Source organism: Sus scrofa, chromosome 5 (assembly GCF_054392235.1).
Source record: "Sus scrofa isolate SSC_HxYL_T2T_F1_AM1 chromosome 5, Sscrofa_HxYL_maternal_Yorkshire_Landrace_v2.0, whole genome shotgun sequence".
In the NCBI taxonomy this organism is placed as follows: domain Eukaryota; kingdom Metazoa; phylum Chordata; class Mammalia; order Artiodactyla; family Suidae; genus Sus; species Sus scrofa.
The window spans coordinates 9,305,111-9,328,190 of record NC_139387.1 but is presented as its reverse complement, the minus strand read 5'-3'; the positions used below and the strand labels follow the sequence as shown (position 1 = coordinate 9,328,190).

Genomic DNA, 23,080 nt, shown 5'->3' with positions numbered 1-23,080 from the left:
CGTTGAGAGGTGGTACCCCATTGTAGTTTTGATTTGCATTTCTCTAATACTTAGTGATACTGAGCATCTTTTCATGTGCCTTTTGGCCCTCCATATGTCTTCTTTGGAGAAATGTCTATTTAAGTCTTCTGCCAGTTTTTCTATTGGGTTGTTTGTTTTGTTTTATTTATTTATTTATTCTTTTTTAGGGCCATACCTGCGGCATATGGAAGTTTCAGGCTAGGAGTCAAATTGGAGCTGCAGCTGCTAGCCTATGCCACAGCGACAGCAACACCAGATCTGAGCCACACCTTGACCTACGCCACAGCTTACGGAAGTACCAGATCCTTAACCCACTGAGTGAGGCCAGGGAACCTGCATCTTCATGGATACCAGTCAGATTCTTTTTTTTTTTTTTTTTTTTTGTCTTTTTGCTATTTCTTTGGGCCACTCCCGTGGCATATGGAGGTTCCCAGGCTAGGGGTCTAATCGGAGCTGTAGCCACTGGCCTACGCCAGAGCCACAGCAACGCAGGATCCGAGCCGTGTCTGCAACCTACACTACAGCTCACGGCAACGCCAAATTGTTAACCCACTGAGCAAGGGCAGGGACCGAACCTGCAACCTCATGGTTCCTTGTCAGATTCGTTAACCACTGAGCCACGACGGGAACTCCCACCAGATTCTTAACCCGCTGAGCCACAACGGGAACTCCTGTTTTTTCGAGTTGGATGAGTTGTTTGTATATTTTGGAGATTAAACCCTTTCGTCGTTTGCAACTATTTTCTCCCATTCCATAGGTTACTTTTTTTTTCTTTTATGGTTTTCTTTGCTGTGCAAAAGCTTGTGAGTTTGATTAGGTCCCATTTATTTATTTTTGTTTTTACTTCTATTGCCTTGGGAGACTGACCTAAAAAAAAGCTTTTGTACAGTTTATGTTAGAAAATGTTTTTCCTGTGTTCTCTTCTAGGAGTTTTATGGTATCTTGTCTTTTGTTTAAATCTTTAAGCCTTTTTGAGCTTATTTTTGTGCCTGGTGTGAGATTTACATGCACCTGTCTGGTTTTCCCAGCACCATTTGCTGAAGAGACTGTCTTTTCCCCATTTTATATTCTTTCCTCCTTTGTCAAAGATTAATTGACTGTAGGTTTCTGGGTTCTCTGTTCTATTCCATTGATCCATGTGTCTGTTTTTGTGCCAGTACCACACTGTCTTGATTATTGTAGCTTTGTAATACTGTCTGAAATCTTGGAAAGTTATGCCTCCTGCTTTGTTTTTTTCCCCTCAGGATTGCTTTGGCAATTTTGGGTCTTTTATGGTTTTATATAAATCTTTGGATTATTTGCTCTAGTTCTGTGAAAAATTTCATGGGTAATTGGATAGGGATAGCATTACATCTGTAGATTGCTTTGGGTAGTGTGGCCATTTTAACAATATTAATTTTTCCAATCCAGGAGAATCAGATGTCTTTTCATTTCTTTGAATCCTCTAATTTCCTTGATTGGTGTTTTATAGTTCTCAGTGCATAAGTCTTTCTCCTCTTCATCAGGTTTATTCCTAGGTATTTAATTGGGGGGGCAATTTATTTATTTATTTAATCTTTTTAGGGCTATACCTGCCACATTTAGAAGTTCCCAGACTAGGGGTCTAATTGGAGCTATAGCTGCTGGCCTCTGCCACAGCCACAGCAACGCCAGATCCGAGCCTCTTCTTGGACCTACACCACAGCTCACGGCAATGCCAGATCCTGAACCCACTGAGCAAGGCCAGGGATCAAACCTGCATCCCCATGGATACTAATCAGATTCATTTCTGCTGTGCCACAATGGGAACTCCCAGGGGTGCAATTTTAAAAGGTATTGTTCTTTCAATATTCCTTTTCTAATATACTTTGTTAGTATACAGAAATGCAACTGATTTTTGAATATTAATCTTGTATCCTGCTACTCTGCTGAATTTGTTGATCAGTTTGGGAAGTTTTTGTTCAGATACCTTAGGGTTTTCTGTATATTTTATCATGTCATCTACATAGAATTACAATTTTGCCTCTTCTCTTCCAATTTGGATACCTTTTATTTCTTTTGCTTGTCTAATTGCTGTGGCTAGGACTTCCCATACTATGTTGAATAGAAGTGGTGAGAGTGGGCATCCTTGTCTTGTTCCAGAGTTGAGCAGGAAGGCTTTCAGCTTTCCTCCATTGAGTATTATATTTGCTGTGAGTTTGTCATAAATGGCTTTATGTTAAGATATGTTCCGTCAATACCCACTTTGGTAAGAGTTCTTCGTCATGAATGGATGCTGGATTTTTGTCAAATGCTTTTTCGATATCTTTTGAGATGATCATTTGATTTTTGACTTTTCTTTTGTTAATGTGGTATATTACACCAATTGATTTGCATTTGTCAAACCATCCTTGTGGACTTGAGATGAATCCCACATGGTTGTGGCGTATGATCTTTTTTATTTGTTGTTGGATTGTGTTGGCTAAAATTTTGTTGAAAGTTTTTGCATCTATAGTCATTAAAGCTATTGGCCTATAATTTTCTTTTTTGGTAGTATCTTTGGTTTTGGTATTAGGGTGATGGTGGCTTCATAGAATGTATTTGGGTGTGTTCTCTCTTCTTCAATCTTTTGGAAAAATTTAAGAATGGGGGAGTTCCCGTAGTGGCACAGTGGTTAACGAATCCTACTAGGAACCATGAGGTTGCGGGTTCGGTCCCTGCCCTTGCTCAGTGGGTTAACGATCTGGCGTTGCCGTGAGCTGTGGTGCAGGTCGCAGACGCGGCTCAGATCCCACGTTGCTGTGGCTCTGGCATAGGCCGGTGGCTACAACTCCGATTAGACCCCTAGCCTGGGAACCTCCATATGCCACAGGAGCAGCCCAAGAAATGGCAAAAAGACCAAAAAAAAAAAAAAAAAAAAAAAAAGAATGGGTATAAGTTCTTCATATGTTTGCTAGAATTCACCCGTGAAGCCATCTGGTCCTTTTGTTTGTAGGTGTAGGGAGTGTTTTTTATTGCATATTCAATTTCATTTCTAATGATTGGTCTGTTCAAATGATCTATCTCTTCTTGATTCAGTTTTTTTTGTGCGGATGGTATGTTTCCAGAAAGTTGTGCATTTCTTCTAGGTTGTCAGATTTGTTGGCGTATAATTGTTCATAGTAGTCTCATTTTTTTGTTTGTATTTTTGCAGTATCTATTGAGATTTCTCCTTTTTCATTTCTTATTTTTTTAATTTTGGTTCTCTCTTCTTCTTTGTGAGTCTGGCCAGAGGTTTGTCAAATTTGTTTATCCTTTCAAAGGACCAGCTGTTTTATTGATTTTTTTTCTGCCTTTTTTAACCTCTATTTTATTGATTTCCCCTATGATCTTTATGATATCCTTTCTTCTGCTGACTTTAGGTTTTGTTTGTCTTTTTTTAATGCTTTTAGGTGGTAGACGAGGTTGTTGATTTGAGATTTTTCTTCTTTTTTGAGGAAGGCCTGTATTGCTATGAACTTCCCTCTAAATTTGCTCCTTCAGGGGAATGGTTCTGTTATCTTAGCTGGGGATGGTTCCTGTGCTTCTCCAGTTTGCTTATATTTTTCATATTCTGTGAGTTTAGGGAAAACAATTATCTACTCTAGTCTTGTAGGGCTATTTTTATGTAGAAATACCCCCTTGGTAGCCTGTGAGGCTTACTATTTTTTTGGCATGAGGGCTGCTTTTGGTTTGGATGCTCACCGCCTCTTTCCTCAGTGTGTGCAGGCTGTTAACCCCCTTGATGGGTGTGCAGGTAAGGTCTGCCTGTGTTTCCAGGAAGATGGGGGCAATGGGCAGGGCCTGTAGCCGGTGCCTGGTGAGCCCTGCAGTGACTGAGGCCACAGGTGGTGCCTGTTAACAGGATCTTTCGTGGTGGCAGACCACATCCACCTCAGGAACCCGAGAGGGCTGTGGTTTGCACCTGACCTCGTAGCCCACTCAAGAGGCACCTGCCACCCGAGGGCCCATGCATGCGCAGAGAAGATGTTCCTGTGACAGCCCCACCCCTCCTCCTCTTGCCCTCGCCAACAATGGCACCTTGCTTCCCCCAGGCCTTCTCCTACACTCTCCTGGCTGTGGTGCACTGCTTTGTAGCCACGTCAGGCTGTTTCCACACAGTCAACCCTAGTCCCCTCCCCAGAACTGATCTGGACCTCCAAAGCCCGAGTGTCAGTGCCCTGTCCCCCCGCCTGAGTGTCCGAGGCTGTGGTGTCCTGATGGTGCTGTGGTGGGACCAATGCTCTGTGCGGCTCTCTCTGCTTTGCCCTTCTCTGACCAGTGGCTGGGCTCTTCTCCAAGGCTTTGAGGGCCTCCCTCCTTCCCCCCTGAGCTCCCTGTGAGGTGGCCTCCTGGAGTGGGATTCCTTTCCTCTTTCATAGCTCCTGCACAGGAGTCCTGGCCCCATCCTGATTCCTTTTTTTTCTTCTTCTTTCTCTTTTTTCCCTTTTTGTTCTACCCAGTTATGTGGAGGGTTTCCTGCCTTTTTTGGAGGTCTGAGGTCTTTGGCCAGTGTTTAGATGTTCTGTGTGAATCGTTCTACATGTAGACAGTTGTTTTTGATGTGTTTGTGGGAGAAGGTGAATGCCACGTCTTATTCCTTTGCCACCTTGATGTAAATTTTTCTTGTTATAAAATAATGAATTCTATTTCATCAGAGTCAATAATGTTTGTACTTTCCACTTAAGATTGCCTTCTCTACCTTCTAGAGTGTTGGTCTTCCAGCATTTCTTAAATAGCTCATAAAAGAATCAAAACCCATTCGCATTGGGTTCTTAAGCTCCCCTTACGTTTATGTAGAGCCAGCCTGTTACCAAACTCAGGTTCAGCTACTTGTTGCTCAAAAACAAATACTCAGAACACTGTAAACCAGCTATAATGAAAAAATCATTATATAAAAAGAAAAAAAAAAAAGCCAATACTCAGAGACAAGTGTTGGTTGGAAAGGAAAGGTTGCTTTATTCAGGAAGCCAGCAACCTGGAGAGAAGGCAAACTCATGTGCAAAAACCAACTCTAAAGTTTCTGTTCACAGTCAAAGTTTTTAAAGGGAGAATCATTTGGGAAGGGGGTCAGAGTCTTTATCTTCCAAAATGTGCAGACTTTCTTCTGAATGGTTGAAGGTGAGGTAACAGGGCAGTGTTGCAGGAATTTTGTGCTCATCCTGAAGTTACCGTCCTCCACCTTTCGTGAGGACTTTAGTTCCTACGGAAGAACTCAAAGGTATTGTTTTGCATAGTCCTTGAGGAGGAACTAGGACCTTGCTTCAGTTGCTGGACTGTTGTTTCTTGGCTGCTTCTCTGTTTCTGCATTCTCTCCTCCTTGCTTAGCAACTGTTTGAATCTGCCCTTTGGAACTCAGGGAAAGTCAAGGAGGCTGAAAGAAGCCTGTTTCCTACAAACTAGTAACAGGGACACTGAAAGGATTTGTACCCAGGAGGACCCCACAGGATCCTGCCCAGTTTCAAACCTACTTAAATCAAAAAAAAAAAAAAAAAAAAATGGGAGTTCCCTTCTGGCGCAGCAGAAACCATAAGGTTGCAAGTTCGATCCTTGGCCTGGGTTGGGGTTTCGGTGTTGCTGTGAGCTGTGGTGTAGGTCGAAGACGAGGCTCTGATCTGGCGTTGCTATGGCTGTGACATATGCTAGCAGCAACAGCTCCGAATAGACCCCTAGCCTGGGAACCTCCATATGCTGTGGGTACAGCCCTAAAAAGACAAAAAAAAAAAAAAAATGCACAAAGCATAATTCATAAAAAGTACAGCCTAGTGAATTATCCCAAATGGTCATACCCCTGTAAATACCACCCACATCAAGAAATAGAACCTTCTGGGAGTTGCCGTCGTGGCTCAGTGGTTAACGAATCCGACTAGGAACCATGGGGTTGTGGGTTCGGTCCCTGCCCTTGCTCAGTGGGTTAAGGATCTGGCGTTGCCGTGAGCTGTGGTGTAGGTTGCAGATGCGGCTCAGATCCCGCCTTGCTGTGGCTCTGGCATAGGCCAGTGGCTACAGCTCCGATTCGACCCCTAGCCTGGGAACCTCCATATGCCGCAGGAGCAGCCCAAAGAAATAGCAAAAAGACCAAAAAAAAAAAAAGAAAAGAAAAGAAATAGAACCTTCTGGAGTTCCCTGGTGTCACTGCTGTGGCTTGGGTCAGTCTTACGGCATGGTTTCCATCCTTGGCCTGGGAACCTCTGCATGCTGTGCACGCAGCCAAGAAAAAAAAAAATAGAATTTTACCAGCACTCCAGAAATTCTCTTGCCTTCCCAAATATTGCCTCCTTCTCCTCCTCAAAGGGAATCACTATGTTTCTCACCATAGATTGATTTTGCCTTTTAATTTTATTTAATGGAATCATACAGTAGGCACCCTTTTGTGGCATGAAGACTTTGTAGTCAGGGCTGCTCTGTCCAAAGATGACAAGGACTGAGGATTCCATCAGGAGGAAGTGCAGCCCCCACCCTGCCCCCCAAATATGTAAGCACAGGAAGAACAGTCTATCATCTATCAGATAAGCATTGGGACTGTCCGATCCTGAAATTCTTCTATAAAATTATTCTATTCCTTGGTTAATTGGCTAAAGAGGTATATCCAACTACCCTTATATTAGTAACTTTTAGGGCACATTATAAAAGAAATTTCCATTTACTATTTTGAAAGTATATAATTCCAAGGGCAATTAGTTAATACCTAACAAAATTTTAAATGTTAATACTTTTGGCCAACAAACCCACTTCTAGAAATCCATCCTCCAGAAATACTTGCAACAACCCTGTACTGTGCCTCACTTCCCTCATTTCTAGAAAGGGATAATTGCTCTTCAGTGGATTGGTGTGAAGATTAAATTAGCGCGCCCGCTCCACGCCTCCTCCACTCCCCCACCGCGGCTTTCGCACAAACAATGCCTGGTACTTAACTGTTAACTCGCCTTTGTTTTAGTACATTAGGACTTTTTTTCAAAGACCAACTCTCAAATTGACTCCTACCAAGTACATTCCTCAGAGAAATGAAACTAGATTCGTGTTTGTCTAAGTGTGATCTCTGGGAAGCTTGTTAAAATTCGCCGAATTGAATAATCGCGGAAGCACCCGAATCCTGTGCTTTCAACAAATGTTCCAGATGCCTCACGTTTCAGGAAGTTCAGGCCGCCCTTGGCTGAAGGGCAGTGGAACCCGCCCGCCAGATGGCGGCGCTCTTTCCGAGCCGTCTTGCCTCTGGATCCCGGAAGGGCGGCTCTGTCAGCGCTGCGCTCGCCTCTCCCCTTCCGCTTCCGGTGACCCACCCACCCCCACCCCCCGCCCCACAGCCATGGCTGCCGCCGCTGCCGCCGGCCCTGGGGCGTCCCTGTCCCCAGACGAATTGCTTCCGAAAGGCGATGCCGAGAAGCCTGAGGACGAGCTCGAGGAGGAAGACGACGACGAGGTACTGAGCCCCGCGGGGCGGAGCGGGGAGAGAGGGTGCAGGCGGGAGGCGGGGGTGCGGGCTCCTCGTGCTGAGGGATGCGGGCGAAGGCGCGTCGAGGACTCTGGAGAAGTCCGAACAGAGGCGCCGCGGGGAGGCGGGGTGAGTCCCCGCTGGGGTCGAGGGACCCTAGCTCCGGGGGACCCGTGTGTCCTGGGGTCGAGGGGTAGTTGCAGCTGCTCGGCTTAGACCCCGCCTCCTCCACCACAGCTAGATGAGACCCTGTCGGAGAGACTGTGGGGTCTGACGGAGATGTTCCCGGAGAGGGTCCGGTCCGCGGCTGGAGCCACTTTTGATCTCTCCCTCTTCGTGGCTCAAAAAATGTACAGGTAAGGGACGAGGGCAGAGATATTGGGGTGTGCCTGGGGTGACGGAGGTGCCCTGAACAAACACAGGCTTTGGAAGCATCAGACCTGTGTCGGAGGCCAGCCCGCCACCTAGATTACTGAGTGACCTTGGACTGGTGCTACTTTAACCTTTTTTGGTTTTAATTTTCTTCTCTGTAAGCTGGGGATTCTTATCGGGCAGGGTCGTTTTGAGGATCATGTTAGATTATGTGAGACAATTAACGTGTAAGAGCATTGTGAGAACTTAGGAGAATGTTCAGACTGCTCTTACTAGATGTACATTCACCAGAAACGCTCTTCCTGTTTCTGGTAGGAGTATGGTGCAGGGTTGGGTAGAACACGCTTTGCATAAACACTGAGTGTGCAGTGTGAGAGGTTTGGTTACTGGTTCGTTCTTGATGAAGCTGTATTTGTCTTGCCACCATGCTCCTGCTCCCTCTGCAGGTTTTCTAGGGCAGCATTGTGGATTGGAACCACTTCCTTCATGATCCTGGTTCTTCCTGTCGTCTTTGAGACTGAGAAGTTGCAGATGGAGCAACAGCAGCAACTGCAGCAACGGCAGGTGAGCCCAAAACCTGGGCTTTTTGCCAGTAGTGGAGACACAAGTTTATTTCTCCAGCACTAGGGCAGTTACTTTGCTCTCCTAGGTACCCGACTGTGCCCTCAACAAGTATGATGAAAAATGAGATCCCTAGGTCTGTATAATACCTTATACCCCTCCCTTTCTTTTCCAGATACTTCTAGGGCCTAACACAGGGCTGTCAGGAGGAATGCCTGGGGCTCTACCATCACTTCCCGGAAAGATCTAGATTGTTACTGCCGTGTTTGACCTGTCTTGGTGGGAGAAATTTGAAAATTCAATAGTGTTTGAACTGCTGATTACTGGTTTTTTTTTTTTTTTTTTTTTAACTTTGGCACATTGATCCATCTAAACCTGGTGGGGAGACTTCCCATTGTCTTGTGGAGAGACTCCAAACTCGCAGCCATGCACTCCATGCTATCCTGACTTATTTTTTTCTGTCCTCACTCTGATAGCAAGCAGAGTGCAGCACTGCAGATGGTTACACCACCTCTGGCCATCCCACCCCTTTCCCTAAATTACTCTTGACCAAAAGATTCCTCACTATCCCATTGTGGGGTAGGAACTAATGACACTGGGAAGGGTGTACCCTGACCAGTAACAGCTATTTGGTTTTTTAAGAGTGGAATGCACACAATATAAAATACAAAATGCATTACAGCTGTCCTGTAACGCAGCCACTGTGAATTTCTACGTATGTTGGAGGGAGGGCTGGCAGCAGCTTCAACCACAAGATGGGGACTGTGGAGGACAAAGCAAGAGCTCATTTCCTCTGCATATTTTGGCTGTTAGATCTGTGTGTGTGTCTAAAAGAGAGGGGGGGAGAAAACTCAGTGCTCACTTTTTGTATTTAAATATTAAAATGATCCCAACCAAAAGTGTCTTCCAAGTGCTTGTGATACATACCTTGAAAGTACTCAGACCCTTTTCAAAGGGCAAAGAAAACTGCCCCTCACATTTCCTCTCACCTAAGCCGGCACCACTATTTAACAGCGATTGACCCCTTAGGCCCAAGTTAGTTAAATTCACAAGAACCTCTCAAGTCCCTTTCAGATGACCCACGAAGGATCGGGTCCATGTACTTGCAGAATTGTAAGGAATGACGTGTGTATTGATTTCTGGTCTGGGGATGGAAAGGTTGCAGATAAAACATTTGGGGTTTGTTCTTTCTAAGAGTTGACCCTTGAACAGCACAGGGGTTGGGGGACTAACCCTCTGCATAGTTAAGAGTTTGTGCATAACTTTGTTGTTGGCTCTTTGTGTCTTTGGCGCAACCAACCAGTTTGTGTTGTTTGTTTTTAAAAAACCCATGTCTAAGGGGACCCACAGAGCTCAGACCTGTGCCATTTGAGGACCAACTGTAGTTGCTGGTGAGCTATGCTAGTGAGTCCAACTGTAGCTCTGTCTTTGAGCTCTGTTGGTTTTTTTTCCCATTTAACATTTTTGTTGGCACTGTGCTACTAAGAGTACTATGACTTGTAATGTGGGTTGCTGAAACTACACTATGCAATTTAGGAGCTGGTAGTCTCAGTTTACAGAAGAGGAAAACAGTCACAGAAAGGCTAAGAGATCTTTACCAGGAGGCACAGAAAATGCCTGATCTGAATTCAAATGTGACTCAGCATCCTGCTGTGTACTTGGTGCTGTGGCCACGCAGGCCCTCTGTTGAGATACACAATCTTCCACCTGTTCCAGCCGTAGTCACTTGTCAGTAAATAAATGTGTAGTTAGAGGAAGATTATGGTTCTTCATATTGTGGAGCCTAGTTTTTATAAATTAAATTGAAAAACAGCTCAGGCTGTTTTGGAATCAAGTCCTACTTGGTGAATATTTTGATAGGTCTTTGAAGTGAGATTTGGCCAAAGCACACTATGTCCCTACAAGATGACTTATGACAGTAGTGAGTTCCTTCTAAAGCAGCATCATGCTAAAGTTCACTTTTACAGAATTCAATGAGATGAGGTTTATGTACAGAGTTCCATTTTTAATATTTGGTTAAACAAAATACATCTTTTGTAAACAAACCCAGCACAAGGCCAACAAAAAACGGGAATAAAAGCAAGAAAAACAAAAAGCCTAGGGGTGCCCCTTACTGGGCTTTAGGGTCAGGCCTGCCCCCTTCCTTAAAGGAAGTGGGGCTTTTTGCCCTCGGGCATCAGCATAGGTCCCTGTTCCTAAGCACCAGAATTGGATATGAACAGAGAAACCAGCCCTGAAATGTTTACGCGTCTTTGCATATCCCATTGGCTCATGGACCCCAAGTGCAGAGGGAGTCCTCTGAAGTGCCATTCGCACTGGCCCAAGCAGACGGGTGGAGAGGATGTTCCTCCTCCCCCCCCAGGAAATGGCTTACATCACTGACAGTGCCAGTGGACCCAAGGTCCTGCTTGTGACAATCAGCAAGGTTGGCTGTAACTTCTGGCTGGTGGTGGTTGGAATGTCATTGTGCAGGGGTAAAAAGCTCCCTGTGGTGCCAAGCAGGTCTGGTGTGGAAAATGGTGCAGAAGAGACTGCAGCCACTTGCTGAGGGGGTGTAATGCAGTAGCCGCTCGGTGGCCTGTTACTCAGCATAAAAAATGGCCTTGTTGGATTGAAGATACATGTGCAGAAAAAGTGCTGGTGTAAACATGCACTCCAGTCACAGTGGGGAGAAAGCCTCAGCTTCATCCCGTTAAGCTTGCTCAGGCTTGACATGCAAGCCCCAGGCTGGCTCTGCTGCCAGAGAGAAGTCTGGCCAGTGGGGCAGCTCTCAGACCTACCAAGGCCATTGATGTGTAAGGGCTGGCAGGTCATCCGTGCCTGCCCACCCGCCTTAACCACAACCACTGGTGACAGGCAGTGTGGCATGACACCTACTTCCCCCTCCTTGTCTTTTGTTTTCCAAAGTTGCAGGGAGAAAAGTGGCCTACAACTATTTAAAGAGGTAGGGGGCGGGTCCATTCTCAGTTGATCTGTAAAGGAAACTACAGAGATGACAAACCCAGGTCCTAAGCATGATGCACATATCCACCCAACTCGGGGGCTCTGCTTCCGGTCACTATAGTGACGCCAAGCCTAGGGCTAATACCAGTTCTAGTCGCCCCAAATCTCTGAAGGCTTATCTTCACAATACTTTCCTTGCCCAACTGTCTTGAACTAGTGGAATTTGATGTCGAAGACGGTCTTTTATTTTCCCTGATTTTGCCAGAGTGGGTCAGCTGGGAAAACTGCCCTTTCGTTTATCTCGTGCCCCTAAGCTAATGCAGTGAAGTGGCAGGGATGACGCTGGAGTGAAGCAGACAGGCCCGTGCCTGCTCCCACCTGGCTTTGGTCACATCCTCTTAGGTATCTAGCTCACCCTGTCATGCTAGAATATTGCAGGATTCAACCACCTGGCGTGGGATATTGGAGAACCTTCCATTATAAAACTTCAAGGATGGCCATAAACCACTCTTAAAGATGGGTAAGTGTGGCATTAAGGGTTAGAGAACGGAGTTCCCTTCGTATCTCAGCGGAAACAAATCCAACTAGGATGAGGTTTCGGGTTTCATCCCTGGCCTCACTCAGTGGGTTAAGGATCCGGCACTGCTGTGAGCTGTGGTGTGGGTCACAGACACAGCTTAGATCCTGCGTTGCTGTGGCTCTGGCACAGGCTGGCAGCTGTAGCTCTGATTGGACCCCTAGCCTGGGAACCTCCATATGCCACAAGTGCGGCCCTAAAAAGAAAAAAAGAAAAAGGGTTAGAGACAGTATGCAGTACTGCTGCCTCAGTTCTGGAGATGGTTTCCTGAGAGAGGCCTTTTTGCTCTGGGTCCTTCAAGCCAGTCACATGGGCTTTGCATGTACTGTGTCTTCAGACCCACTGGTTGCCAGGAAAGGGGAAGTGGAGGCAGCATCTCCAGGTGAGTCAGAGCAGCAGTGAACTCCAGCAGAGCTTCTGTCAAGTCCTCATAGAAATGGGGGAAATAAGCCAGGACCCACCTTTCTTTCTCCTCTCTTAAATAAAACAAAGGTCTTCCATCATAGCTTGCCCTAAGCACACAGAGCTCCTACGTTTCTTTCCCAGGAACAAGTAACGCTGGTTGGTTCTTGTAACAGTCCACACGTCTGTCCTATTGCACTGTCAAATCTGAGGGGGAAACCCAATGAGATGTTTGGGGAAGTGGCAAGAGCAGACCCACTGGAGAGGCCACAGCACATCACAGAGGATTCAGGGGGCTGAGGTGAGGGAAGCTTGGGCAGAACTGTGTTACACATCAGCCCTCCAACTCTGATGGGCCTCCACCTCTTCCGGTACCACCAGCAGGAGTTCACAGTTCTTTCCTCGCAAATGATGTTTTAGAAATTTCCTACAGGGGAAAAAAATGATAGATGAAAGAGAAAATGAAATGCTAGTAAAACTGCAAATACTAGTCTTGGAGCCACATGTTTGCCAGACAGTGACCTTGTTATTTATGCCCTCAGAGTCCTAAACACATTCTAGTAGGGATCTGTTCCTGGAGGAGTCCACGGGTGATTACCCCTCAATCTGTCCAGTTAAATTTCCAATCTAAAAATCATTATGGAAAAAAAAAAAGCTATAATGGAAAAAATAAAAATCATTATGTAAGATTAAAAAAAATTTTTTCCAATCTAGATTTTGTCCATCCTTGTATATTACTGCCAACAGCAGCCTGTTCTGTGAGAAATAAAGCCCAAAGTACTCTAAAGTAAAGGACTTTTAATAGTGAGGGGAAAAAAAAAAGAGGAAGAAGAAAAAGAAACCCTTAACCTGGGAACCTCCATATGCTGCGGGTGCGGCCCTAGAAAAGACAAAAAAAAAAAAAAAGAAAAGGTTTCTTCTTTGGTCCCAAGGAAGTTTAGTCCTCTCTGGCCCAAATGTTCAGCTTCCCTTCTGGACTGGCAGCTATCCTTCACAGTTGTCTGCGTCAGAAAATGTTCCAGTGCCACTCCCACCAGACTAGAAGCCAGCATCACAGGTGCTGGGACTCCTCATCCAAAGGGATGTCACCTCCTTACCAGCCATCCAAGATTCAGGTCTCTTACATATGAAACCCTGTGATTCCAAGTAACAGCAGGAGGTAGTTACTTCATCTCCTTTGTCAAATAACCAAGGATAAGCTCAACTTGCCACCACACCAGCCACATGGGTACCTGAGCTCGCTTTCGCCTCCAATCCATTCAGGCATCTTCAGTTTGGAGTCAAGGTTGTAGTAGGCACCTCCTACCTCTCGAACACAGATCCAGTGCTGCCTTTTGAGAGGCAACTTCAGAGGACCCCAGCACAGGCTGGAGGGCAGGTTCATGATGAAGCCCATGACGTTAGTGAGAGCAATGGCACCGACATCCCTGCAGAAGAGAAAACAGCATCAAGCTCAAAGCAGGCAACTCTCCCCAGGATTCCCTGGTTCTGACAACACACGGGCCACCTCCCCAGCTGAGTAGCACTTCTCATCAAGCCAAGCCTGGTTCAATTACCTGCGCTTGTCCCACCAAACAGCTTCATAGCCTTTGGTTTGAAGTGCTGCCATAATGACGTTCACATCGTAGTTCCCATTTCCCAGCATGCTCTTCTTGTGGGGGGTCACCATGGTGTTTGGAGACAACCTACAGGTGCGAAAGGAGGAAAGCGGACTTGCTGGTCTGCCTCACCCCTCCTGGCCCTGCAATAGCAGGGGCAGAAGAGCCCTTTACACCACTGCCCCTGGAAGCTCATTTCCTCCCATTCAAGTAAATGTAGCCAGTCTGTACCAAAATACTTTGTAGTCTGGGCTCCTGCTATCCTAGGAATTATTCACCTTTTTATGCAAGATAATAATTCAGTAGTGCTGGGGCCTATCTGCCTGCCATTTAGAAAGTGTGTCTACAGTGAATTCAATGGATACACAGAATGTTCCACCAAGAAGTCTCATTTGTGAAATCCCCAGCTTTCCCATTTCTGCAGTCTTCTTCCTTGCTGATCTTCCTGCCTTGGTACAGCTTTTATTTTTTTTTTTATTTAACATTAGAAAAGAGTATTTGATATTCTAATTTGCATGGATAGTATCTGTTGTTAACTCTATTTTTTACAGTTTAAATGCTTTCTATTTAAGGTTTGCATACTTAGTAATAACTAATCATTAAATACTCAAAGGCCATGGTGAGTTCCCGTCATGGCTCAGCAGTTCAATGAACCCAACTAGCATCCATGAGGTTGCAGGTTTGATCCCTGGCCTCGCTCAGGGGGTTAAGGATCTGGCACTGCCATGAGCTGTGGTGTAGGTCACAGACACAGCTCGGATCCCATGTTGCTGAGGCTGTAGTGTAGGCCGGGGGCTACAGCTCCAATTCGACCCCTAGCCTTGGAACCTCCATGTGCCATGGGTGTGGCCCTAAAAAGACAAAAAAAAAAAAAAAAAAAAACCTCAAAGGCCTGCCTGCAGGAGCCCAGACAGGTCACATAAATGTATGAACCAGGGCCACACAGGAGACAATACAAAGTACTAAGGCTCATATTAAACTGGAATGCATGACCCGCCTAAAGTCTTCCAAATATACATGCGTGTAAAATACACAAATGGAAAAAAATTTTTGTGCCAGATAAACAAATCTCAACTGCAGTCTGGTTTGCCCACCGGCTTTAGGCCATTCTTGGCCAGCCTCTTTAGCCCCTCTTCCAGCTCAAGACAAGGTCAATTCTGAAGGCATTTCCAATCCTCTTAATTCACTTTCCTAGGCTGCTCAGGCCAAGACCTGAGGAAAGGCCATCATGAAGGAAGGGACAGCATGCCTTTCGCCTTTGTGTGAAGGGGAGGACAGGCAATGTTGTGAGTTCCTCAGGAATAAAAGCGGAGAGCAGACATCTAGGAGGTTGCTAAAGGCCTTCTCCAGACGAGAATCGGGTCTTTAGGACAATTCTGAAAACTTAAATCTCATCCTCTATACACAGTAACCATACTGATGTTTTTCCAGCATAAAACATACACTTGCCACTGCTTAAACCCTCCAATGGCTCCCAAAACACTTAAGTACAATCAAAACTACTTCCTCTGGCCTGCGGACCTCGTCGCTACCTCTTAGCACAGGGACCTTCTCTGCTACCTGAACACAAAACTCTTTCTCAGGTGAGGGACTCCACACTGGTTCCACTATGTGGAAGGCTCGCCTACACCTTCACTCGGTTGGCTCCTCCTTATCTGGGTCTCAAGTGTTCCTGCCCTAGAGGTGTTTTCTGACCACCCAACCTTAAGTTTCTCCCAGTCATTTCCTCGCACATCCACTTGCTTTAATTTAATTACAGCCTGTGTAACTACTGGACATTTTCTCACTTGTCTGTTTCTCCGCACTAGAATGACAGCAAGGCCTTCTCTAGCCATCACCAGACCTCAGAGAATGCCTGGCACATGACAGGTGCTCCAGGGATGTTTGCTGAAATGTTCCCCATGTTTATCTTTCCCTGTAAATATTAGTAGATCTTTCAAATAAGAAGGGCTGATGTGCTGGCCTCCGGAGTTTGGCAAAGAAGAGGCTCTGAGGACATTAAACTCCACTCCACAACCAAACTTTGTTTTACCTGTAAAAATAACTACCATTTAGTGAAAATTTTGCCACACCCAATGACAGATGCTTTCATATATGTATCTCACTTAACCCTCACAATAAACTTACGAGTTATTTCCATTTTATAGGTTTAGAAACTGAAGTTTGGTGATTTAAAATGACTAGCCCACAATCACTTACCTTACAAGTGACAAAACTAGTGTTCAAACTCGGGTTTGTCTGAATCCCAAGTTCTGCTTCCTGTCTTATGGCAAGGACTAAAGATCGGTGGTGGTGGCAGGCTGACAAACGGAAAGGCCAGCTGACTCTCTTGGCCTGGGCCTAAAATGGGGCTTCACAGGACAAAGGCTCTCAGTGGGCCCTTGGACACTTGGACTAAATGAGAACGTATGTGAAAGAAAGCCTATCTCAAGATACATCAAGTTCCCTTCCCTTCAATTATTCAATAGCCTCTTAATACCTTCAGTGACGTCTTTAGATGCATGGAGATTCCAGCAATGAAACTGCCAAGTTTTCCAACTCTTTCACCAGCTAACCCCCCATGAGGCCTGAACTTTAATGCTGTGCATTCTTTCCCAAGTGTGCTTCCAGAGGATCACAGAGGCATTCAAAACAGTAATAGCTGAACCAATCAAGTAAAAACATTTCCTCCAGGATTGCCTGACGCCCCTATTATGCTAATATTTACCTTGGGTCTCGAGGAGGTGGGGTATAAAAGGTTTCAGTTCCCAAATATGTTTGACCACACACACATTTTTTTTTTCTGAGGTGCACGTTCCAAGTGCCTCTTCTGTCCTATATCTTCTACCTCAGATTCAAAGCTTTGCCTGTCTATTCCCACTATTTTCCCCCTAACTGCAGGCCCCTTACCTCACAACTGGGTTTTTGAATCTGGTTCCTAAACTGATCTTCTTGCCTCCAAAAGCTCCTTCCACCTATTCAGCCTAGATGTTCCTGCCACATTCACCAAGGTATCAGTACATTTTATTTAATTAATTTATTTACTTATTTGGCCATGTCCACGGCATGTAGAAGTTCCTAGGCCAGGGAGCGAACCTGCATCACAGCAGCAACCCGAGCCTCTGCAGTGAGAACACCAGATCTTTAACCCACTGCTCCACAAGAGGATTTCTCATTTCACTCATTTATCTAAGAACTGCCAATGCAGCCAGTTGCCTGGTTGGCCAACTCCAACCCTTCCAGCCCCACCTGACCTGCTGGTTCCCTTAGAGTACTTCAGGCACCATGACCATGACCTCTCTTCTTTTATCCGGTTTCCTTTTCCAGGCTAAATTCTAAAGCTTCTTCAAGCTCAATCTAACATCCTACCTCTTCCATGGACCCTTTCCTGGCTCTAGTGTAATAGAAAAAGGAAGGCGATCAGGAGGACCATCCACATCTGAGTTCACATTCAAGCAGCATCAATACCAATTTTGACATTTAATCTCCATGCCTGTTAACTTCTCTGTAAAAATGAGAATGATCCCTATCTTATAGGACTATTGAAAAATTCAGTATACATATACACAATGGAATATTACTCAGCCATTAAAAGGAAAGAAATAACAGCATCTTTAGCAACATGGATGGACCTAGAAATTACCACACTAATCAGACTAATCTCAAACAATGAGACACCAACATCAAATGCTATCACTTACATGCGGAATCTGAAAAAAGGACACAATGAACTTCTCTGCAGAACAGATACTGACTCACAGACTTTGAAAAACGTATGGGTTCCAAAGGGGACAGATTGGGGGATGGGCAGATGCGCTGGGGGTTTGGGATGGAAATGCGATAAAATTGGGTTGTGATGGTCACTATACAACTATAAATGTAAAAAATTCACTGATATATATATATATATATATACACATAACCTAACAGTAAATTCCCAAAGAAAAGAGGATGACTCATCTACTCTGTGTCTCTAACAGCTGGGCAGTGGCACCTGAACAGCCATGTATCTGCCGACAGCTGGGCACTGGTAACTGAACAACCGGGTATTTGCCAACCAATCAATAACAGAAATGCTACGAATGACTTCCATCTCACTCCTAGAGGAGTGGTCGTTTGCATTAGTGGGGTCCATCCAGTGAGCCCACAACATCAGTAGTTATTTTTACAATAATCAAGGGCCCACTGTGTTAGCCACTTTTATGAGCTTTATCACTTAATGCAACAGTCTTGAGAAGTTAGCCCCACAGTGTAAATAAGGTACAAAGAGGTCATGGTGACTTGTACAGTTTTCTACAGCCAGTGAGTGGCAGGGCTAGGATTCAACCTCTAAACTGAAGCCTACACTGAACAGTTTCCTGGAGATGTCAACACGCTGATCCCACTGAATTCCATGGGAGCTTGTTCTGTCCCAATGGAATGTTTTCTTGAGACTCCTCAGCAACCTCCTATTCAAGACTGTCTTAATTCTTTTCTTTTCTTTGTATTTTCTAGGGCCGCACCCGCAACACATGGAGGTTCCCAGGCTAGGCGTCCAATTGGAGCTGTAGCCGCCGGCCTACACCAGAGCCGCAGCAACGCCAGATCCAAGCTGAGTCTGCGACCTAAGCCACAGCTCACGGCAACACCGATCCTTAACCCACTGAGCAAGGCCAGGGATCAAACATGCAACCTCACGGTTCCTAGGTGGATTCGTTAACCACTGTGCCACGATGGGAACTCCAGTCTTAATTATTTTCGTAGAAATTCTGGACTATACACAAGCCTCTCATTTTTGTACCCAGAGGCAGAGGTTAGAGCCATGGGGTGTGAACTCTTCTTATAGTTTGATCTCTTCTCCAATTTCACTTGTTGATCCTTTTCAAACCAATGACCTCTGTGCTATCACTGTCTTCAAATCCGGGACCAAGCTTGTCACACCTGACTCCTCTCCTCCCTGTTCCTGTGTTGCTGCCCAAGTCATTAGCTCAGAACTTTCTAAATTCCTATTCCAACCATGAGTCATCTCATATCCACAACTGCACTGAAACTCCACCCTGCTTTTGTATTTTTTCTATCTGGCTAAAATTCAACTGCTAGGATGAACTTCCTCTCAACAAATGGCATTAATCAAAAAGTTCGTCCCATTGCTGGTATTCATTAGCCACATCTTCAAAAAAGGGATAGAACTTTGGATCTGGGAATTTTAAATTATCTAGTTAACATTACCACCAGTACTACTCTTCTTTCTGTTAAGACCCAAACAGATTATCTTTTCCCCTTTAAATTGCTCTAAATTCCATGGTTCTAATTCACTTATGTCTAGTCTCAAGGCCTGGTCAATATACAGCTTGGAGATGTACTTCTCAGGGGCTGAGTCTTGTTCAACTTGTTTTCTTTACAGTGCCAAGCAGTGCCTGGCACACTACAGGCAGCTAGTAAATGTTTGTTTAAAACATTCCATTTTCTCTCCCTCGCCTCTTCTCCCTTTGTTTTTCCTCTGATCTTTTCACACTCCTTTGTTTCTATTTATCCACACAGAATCTTCCCACACTAAATACTCCATACAGAACTGCACCTCTGGAGTGGGGACAGTATATTCTCATATGTACTGGTCTGCTATTGCTTTGAGGTGGATCTTTACATTACCTATCAAGGTAACTGGGGAATGTAGTACAACCTGCTAAAGCTTTAAAAGCCAGGAATAGAACTCTGGTTCCATGTGAATGTCCAGCAAATGTTTAGCATTCTTTCACTCAGGAAAAACACAGCTGAAAGAGTCCTGCGATGATCCATAAACAGCTTATAATCAGAGTCCACCATCTTCAGACCCAGGCCCAACTTACTAGCTGGGTGAAGGGCTACTGATGATCTAATTGCTCCAACATGCCTTCCCGATACTCAGGGATAGAAGAGTAGTTAGGAGAGCAGGCCCTCAAGTCACAAAGCTTGGGTCCAAATCCTGCAATTACTAGCTCTGTGGGCTCTCTGTGCCATGATTCTCTCATCTGGAAAAATGAGAAATCACAGCATCTACCTTATAGGATTGGGCGTCAGAGCAAGTTAACACAAGGAAAGCACTCAGAACAGTGCTCTGCACCGAGTGAATTTCATCTGGTTCGTGATCATCATCCCATCAGATCAGGGCCATGTTTATAAGATGAAAAGCTTCTGAATGGACACACAGAATCTTGGAACTGACATTTACTAATGAGTGAAACTTGGCAAATTGCTTATACTGAATCCTAGTTTCCTGGGGTCACTATTGATAAGGTTGTTGCAAGACTTACAGAGAGTACAAAGTACCAAGCACATTCACTACTCACTGCGAGTCCTCTTCTTCTCCCTAGTCTTTGATTACGAAGTAATTTACAAATATCCAATTAGGAGTAGAAGATATATTAATGGCTGGCCACAGGAAGTGATCCAATGGAGTGGCCTCCTTTCTACTTTCAGTTACATGACTAAGTGATCTAAGACCAATCATCTCACCTTCCAGGGCTCTATTTCCTGAAAAGAGTTAACTCCTCCTGCCAGATAATGGCCATGAGGCAAAGGACACATCTGCCCGGCTAAGGCATTACTATGGTTATCACTGGCACTGGAAAATAATCACCTTCATTAGAATTTTGTCAGCACGCTGGGGTTAAGAAAGGCCTATGAGAGTTCCCGTTGTGGCTCAGTGGTTAACGAACCTGACTACCATCCATGAGGATGTGGGTTTGATCCCTGGCCTCGCTCAGTGGGCTAAGGATCCGCTGTTCTTGTGAGCTGTGGTGTAGGTTGGCAGCTGTAGCTCCGATTCGACCCCTAGCCTGGGAACCTCCATATATGCCTTGAGTGAGGCCCTAAAAAGACAAAAGGTGCGCTCGCGCGCGCACGCGTACACACACACACACACACACACAAACACACACACAAAGAAAGGGCCTATGGTTCTCTTTGGGTAAACGGCCCACACCTATGCTTCATAAATCACCCCAAATAGGTTGTTTCCAGCTATAATTCAGGCCCATCTGGTGCAATAATTTCATCTCTGGAGTCAGAGAAGGGTCTTCTGGAACTGCCAGAAGAAATCTTGAGCTTTCTTTGCACTGAGAATTGAGCAGGGTAACTCTCTATAAGCTGGAGTGGTGAGACAGGCTCACTGCCAAAGTTGCTATGGACTGCAGACGTGCTGCTGTGTTCATCCAGACACTGCAGAACCATTTCTCAAACCCTTTGATAGAAGAATTTTAGAACATCAAAGCTGAGAGAAAAGAGCTGAACTTCCATCAACCTGCCCAGGAACATTTGGCAAAGTGGCTAAGAAAGGCCATCAAGAATGAAGTAGAAAGGGGTGAGAACCTAGAGTCAGCTTCAAAACACAGCTTTGCTACTTAGAAGCTATTTGGACAAATTACCTGACCTTTCTTTCTGTTTATCAGTAAAATAGAGACAGTAAATTGACTATTAGAAGGACTACACAAAACTGTATGAAAAGCAGCAAGGACAGCATGTGGCCTCATAGGGAAGCTGAGCATTGTGTATACTTTCTTACGGACCCCTCAATATTCCAACTCTGGTGACAGGTGTATGTATATTGTCCTCCTTCTAGACTCTAAACTCTATTAAGTTTAGAGGCATGACTTGAGAAGCATTAATAGCATAGTGATCAAAAGCACAGCAACAACACACCTGAATTCAAGCTTGGCTCCATCTCTTGTTATGTTACCTTGGGCAAATGACTGAACTACTCTGAGCTCCGTCTTTGTGCGTTAAATGGAAACAACACATTCCAACAGACTGTAGAGAGGATCCCTTGCAATAACAACTGAGGCTCTCAGCACTGGGCCTAGCCCATGGTAAGTGCTCAATATATATGGTAATGAGTCTCTTTCCCATTCCTGTGACCCTTATACCTGCTAACAACAGCTACCTAATAATGCCTGTTGGTTTGAAGGTTTATGCAGCAGAGACATTACCCCACAAACAGAAATTCGGAAACAGCAAAAATAAATAAATAAATAAAATAAAAAGGTATAAAGATGCCAGAAAGAAAGGGTCCCCTACCTCTGGAAAATCTCTTGCAGCGTTTCCCGGGTGAAGGCATTGCTGTCCTGGAAGACGTTATTGAGGGCATGCAGAGCACAAAGCTCCCTGCGCTGTTTCTCATGGTAGATTTGTGGGGGTGCTGCCTGGGGCAGCTCCAATGATTCAGATTTGGCCTTGTCTCCTTTCCATGGCACGCAACTCATGTTTTTTGTTTTAAGTTCCAGAGAGGGCTAAAAACACCCTACCCTTCCCTCCTGAGGAGGAATATAAGCTTCTCAGTCTTTTCAGAATTCCTGAGGTCCACCTTAGTTTCTGGTGTCCATGATTTATGCCTTGTCACGGAGAGAAAAGGTTGGAATCAAAAGGAAAAATAATTTCCCTCTCTCTCTTCTCAATAGAAAGGTAAGGTTTAGTGTATTTCGCCACCGCTGTCAAAGTGCAGAAGTTTTAGAAATTCATATAAAACCTAAGTCCTTGTTTCCCCTCTTCTACCTTCCTCTTCCACCCCCTCCAAAAACCCTACAATTTTCTTGCTGTATTTTCCTTTCTGCAAATGCCAACCAGGCCTCAAGGCAGGAGGACCGAACGGAATCGGTCACATCGCTCCTTTTCTTCCATTTCTTTCGAACCACAACGCCACTGACTCAGGAGACAAGGCCTAGGTGGTGGATAAAACGCAGATTTCGAGCAGCTAGCGAGGGCCGGCCAGAGTGGGATCGCGGGCCGTGCTGGGGTCTCGGGGGAGGTTCTCCATCCCCTCGGGCGCGGTGGGGCCCCAAGGGGCCGAGGCGGGCGCAGCTCCCCCGGCAAGTGCGGATTCTCGCCCTCTCGGCGCAGCCCTACGAGGAGACAACTCCTGTCAGCTCCGGCAGTCCGGCCGGCCGCCGCGGGGGACCGGGTGGCGCGGGTAAGCGGCGCGGCGAGTCTGGTCCCAGCCCTAGGGAAGGTCCTGCGCAGCGACTGGCAGGCCCGCGAGGGGTGGGGCCAGACAATACGCCTCGCCCTGGGGGCCCGGGCCCACCCAGCTCGCCGCCCCCACCCCAACCTCCCCGCCCATCACGTGAGTGCAAGCCGAGGCGCCTTCCCACCGGTCCCCTAGCCCCGGCCCTAGCCCGGTCCCCCGCGCCACCCGGACAGCTTGAGAACGCACTGCCGGTTGCCCCCCTCACCGCTGCAGGCCGCCACCTGGAGCTGCGGGCCACCACC

General features: G+C 45.8%; 2 protein-coding genes across 2 annotated transcripts; one reads left to right on the top strand and one right to left on the bottom strand.

Moving 5' to 3' along the window:
- The first annotated feature begins 7,292 nt into the window (after positions 1–7,292).
- TOMM22 (translocase of outer mitochondrial membrane 22) lies at positions 7,293–9,261 on the top strand. Its single transcript, XM_003126016.7, has 4 exons — positions 7,293–7,417; positions 7,667–7,785; positions 8,248–8,365; positions 8,538–9,261. Exons 1-4 carry the CDS (start codon positions 7,304–7,306, stop codon positions 8,610–8,612), a joined length of 426 nt encoding a protein of 141 aa, XP_003126064.5. The 5' UTR covers positions 7,293–7,303; the 3' UTR covers positions 8,613–9,261.
- A 3,079-nt stretch (positions 9,262–12,340) lies between these two features.
- Positions 12,341–22,357, bottom strand: JOSD1 (Josephin domain containing 1). Its single transcript, XM_084955292.1, is given in 6 exon segments — positions 12,341–12,454; positions 12,457–12,491; positions 12,616–12,711; positions 13,517–13,711; positions 13,841–13,969; positions 21,893–22,357. Coding segments are annotated over 6 exon segments (735 nt in total). The 5' UTR covers positions 22,078–22,357; the 3' UTR covers positions 12,341–12,359.
- Between the last annotated feature and the right edge of the window lie 723 nt (positions 22,358–23,080).

What these genes read in the sequence shown, in the direction of transcription:
- TOMM22 (XM_003126016.7), top strand. Translation starts at nt 7,304, where the DNA reads ATGGCTGCCGCCGCTGCCGCCGGCCCTGGGGCGTCCCTGTCCCCAGAC. An exon ending in GTGGCTCAAAAAATGTACAG is followed by an intron (nt 7,786 to 8,247) that starts GTAAGGGACGAG and finishes CTCCCTCTGCAG; the next exon opens with GTTTTCTAGGGCAGCATTGT. An exon ending in AGCAACTGCAGCAACGGCAG is followed by an intron (nt 8,366 to 8,537) that starts GTGAGCCCAAAA and finishes TTTCTTTTCCAG; the next exon opens with ATACTTCTAGGGCCTAACAC.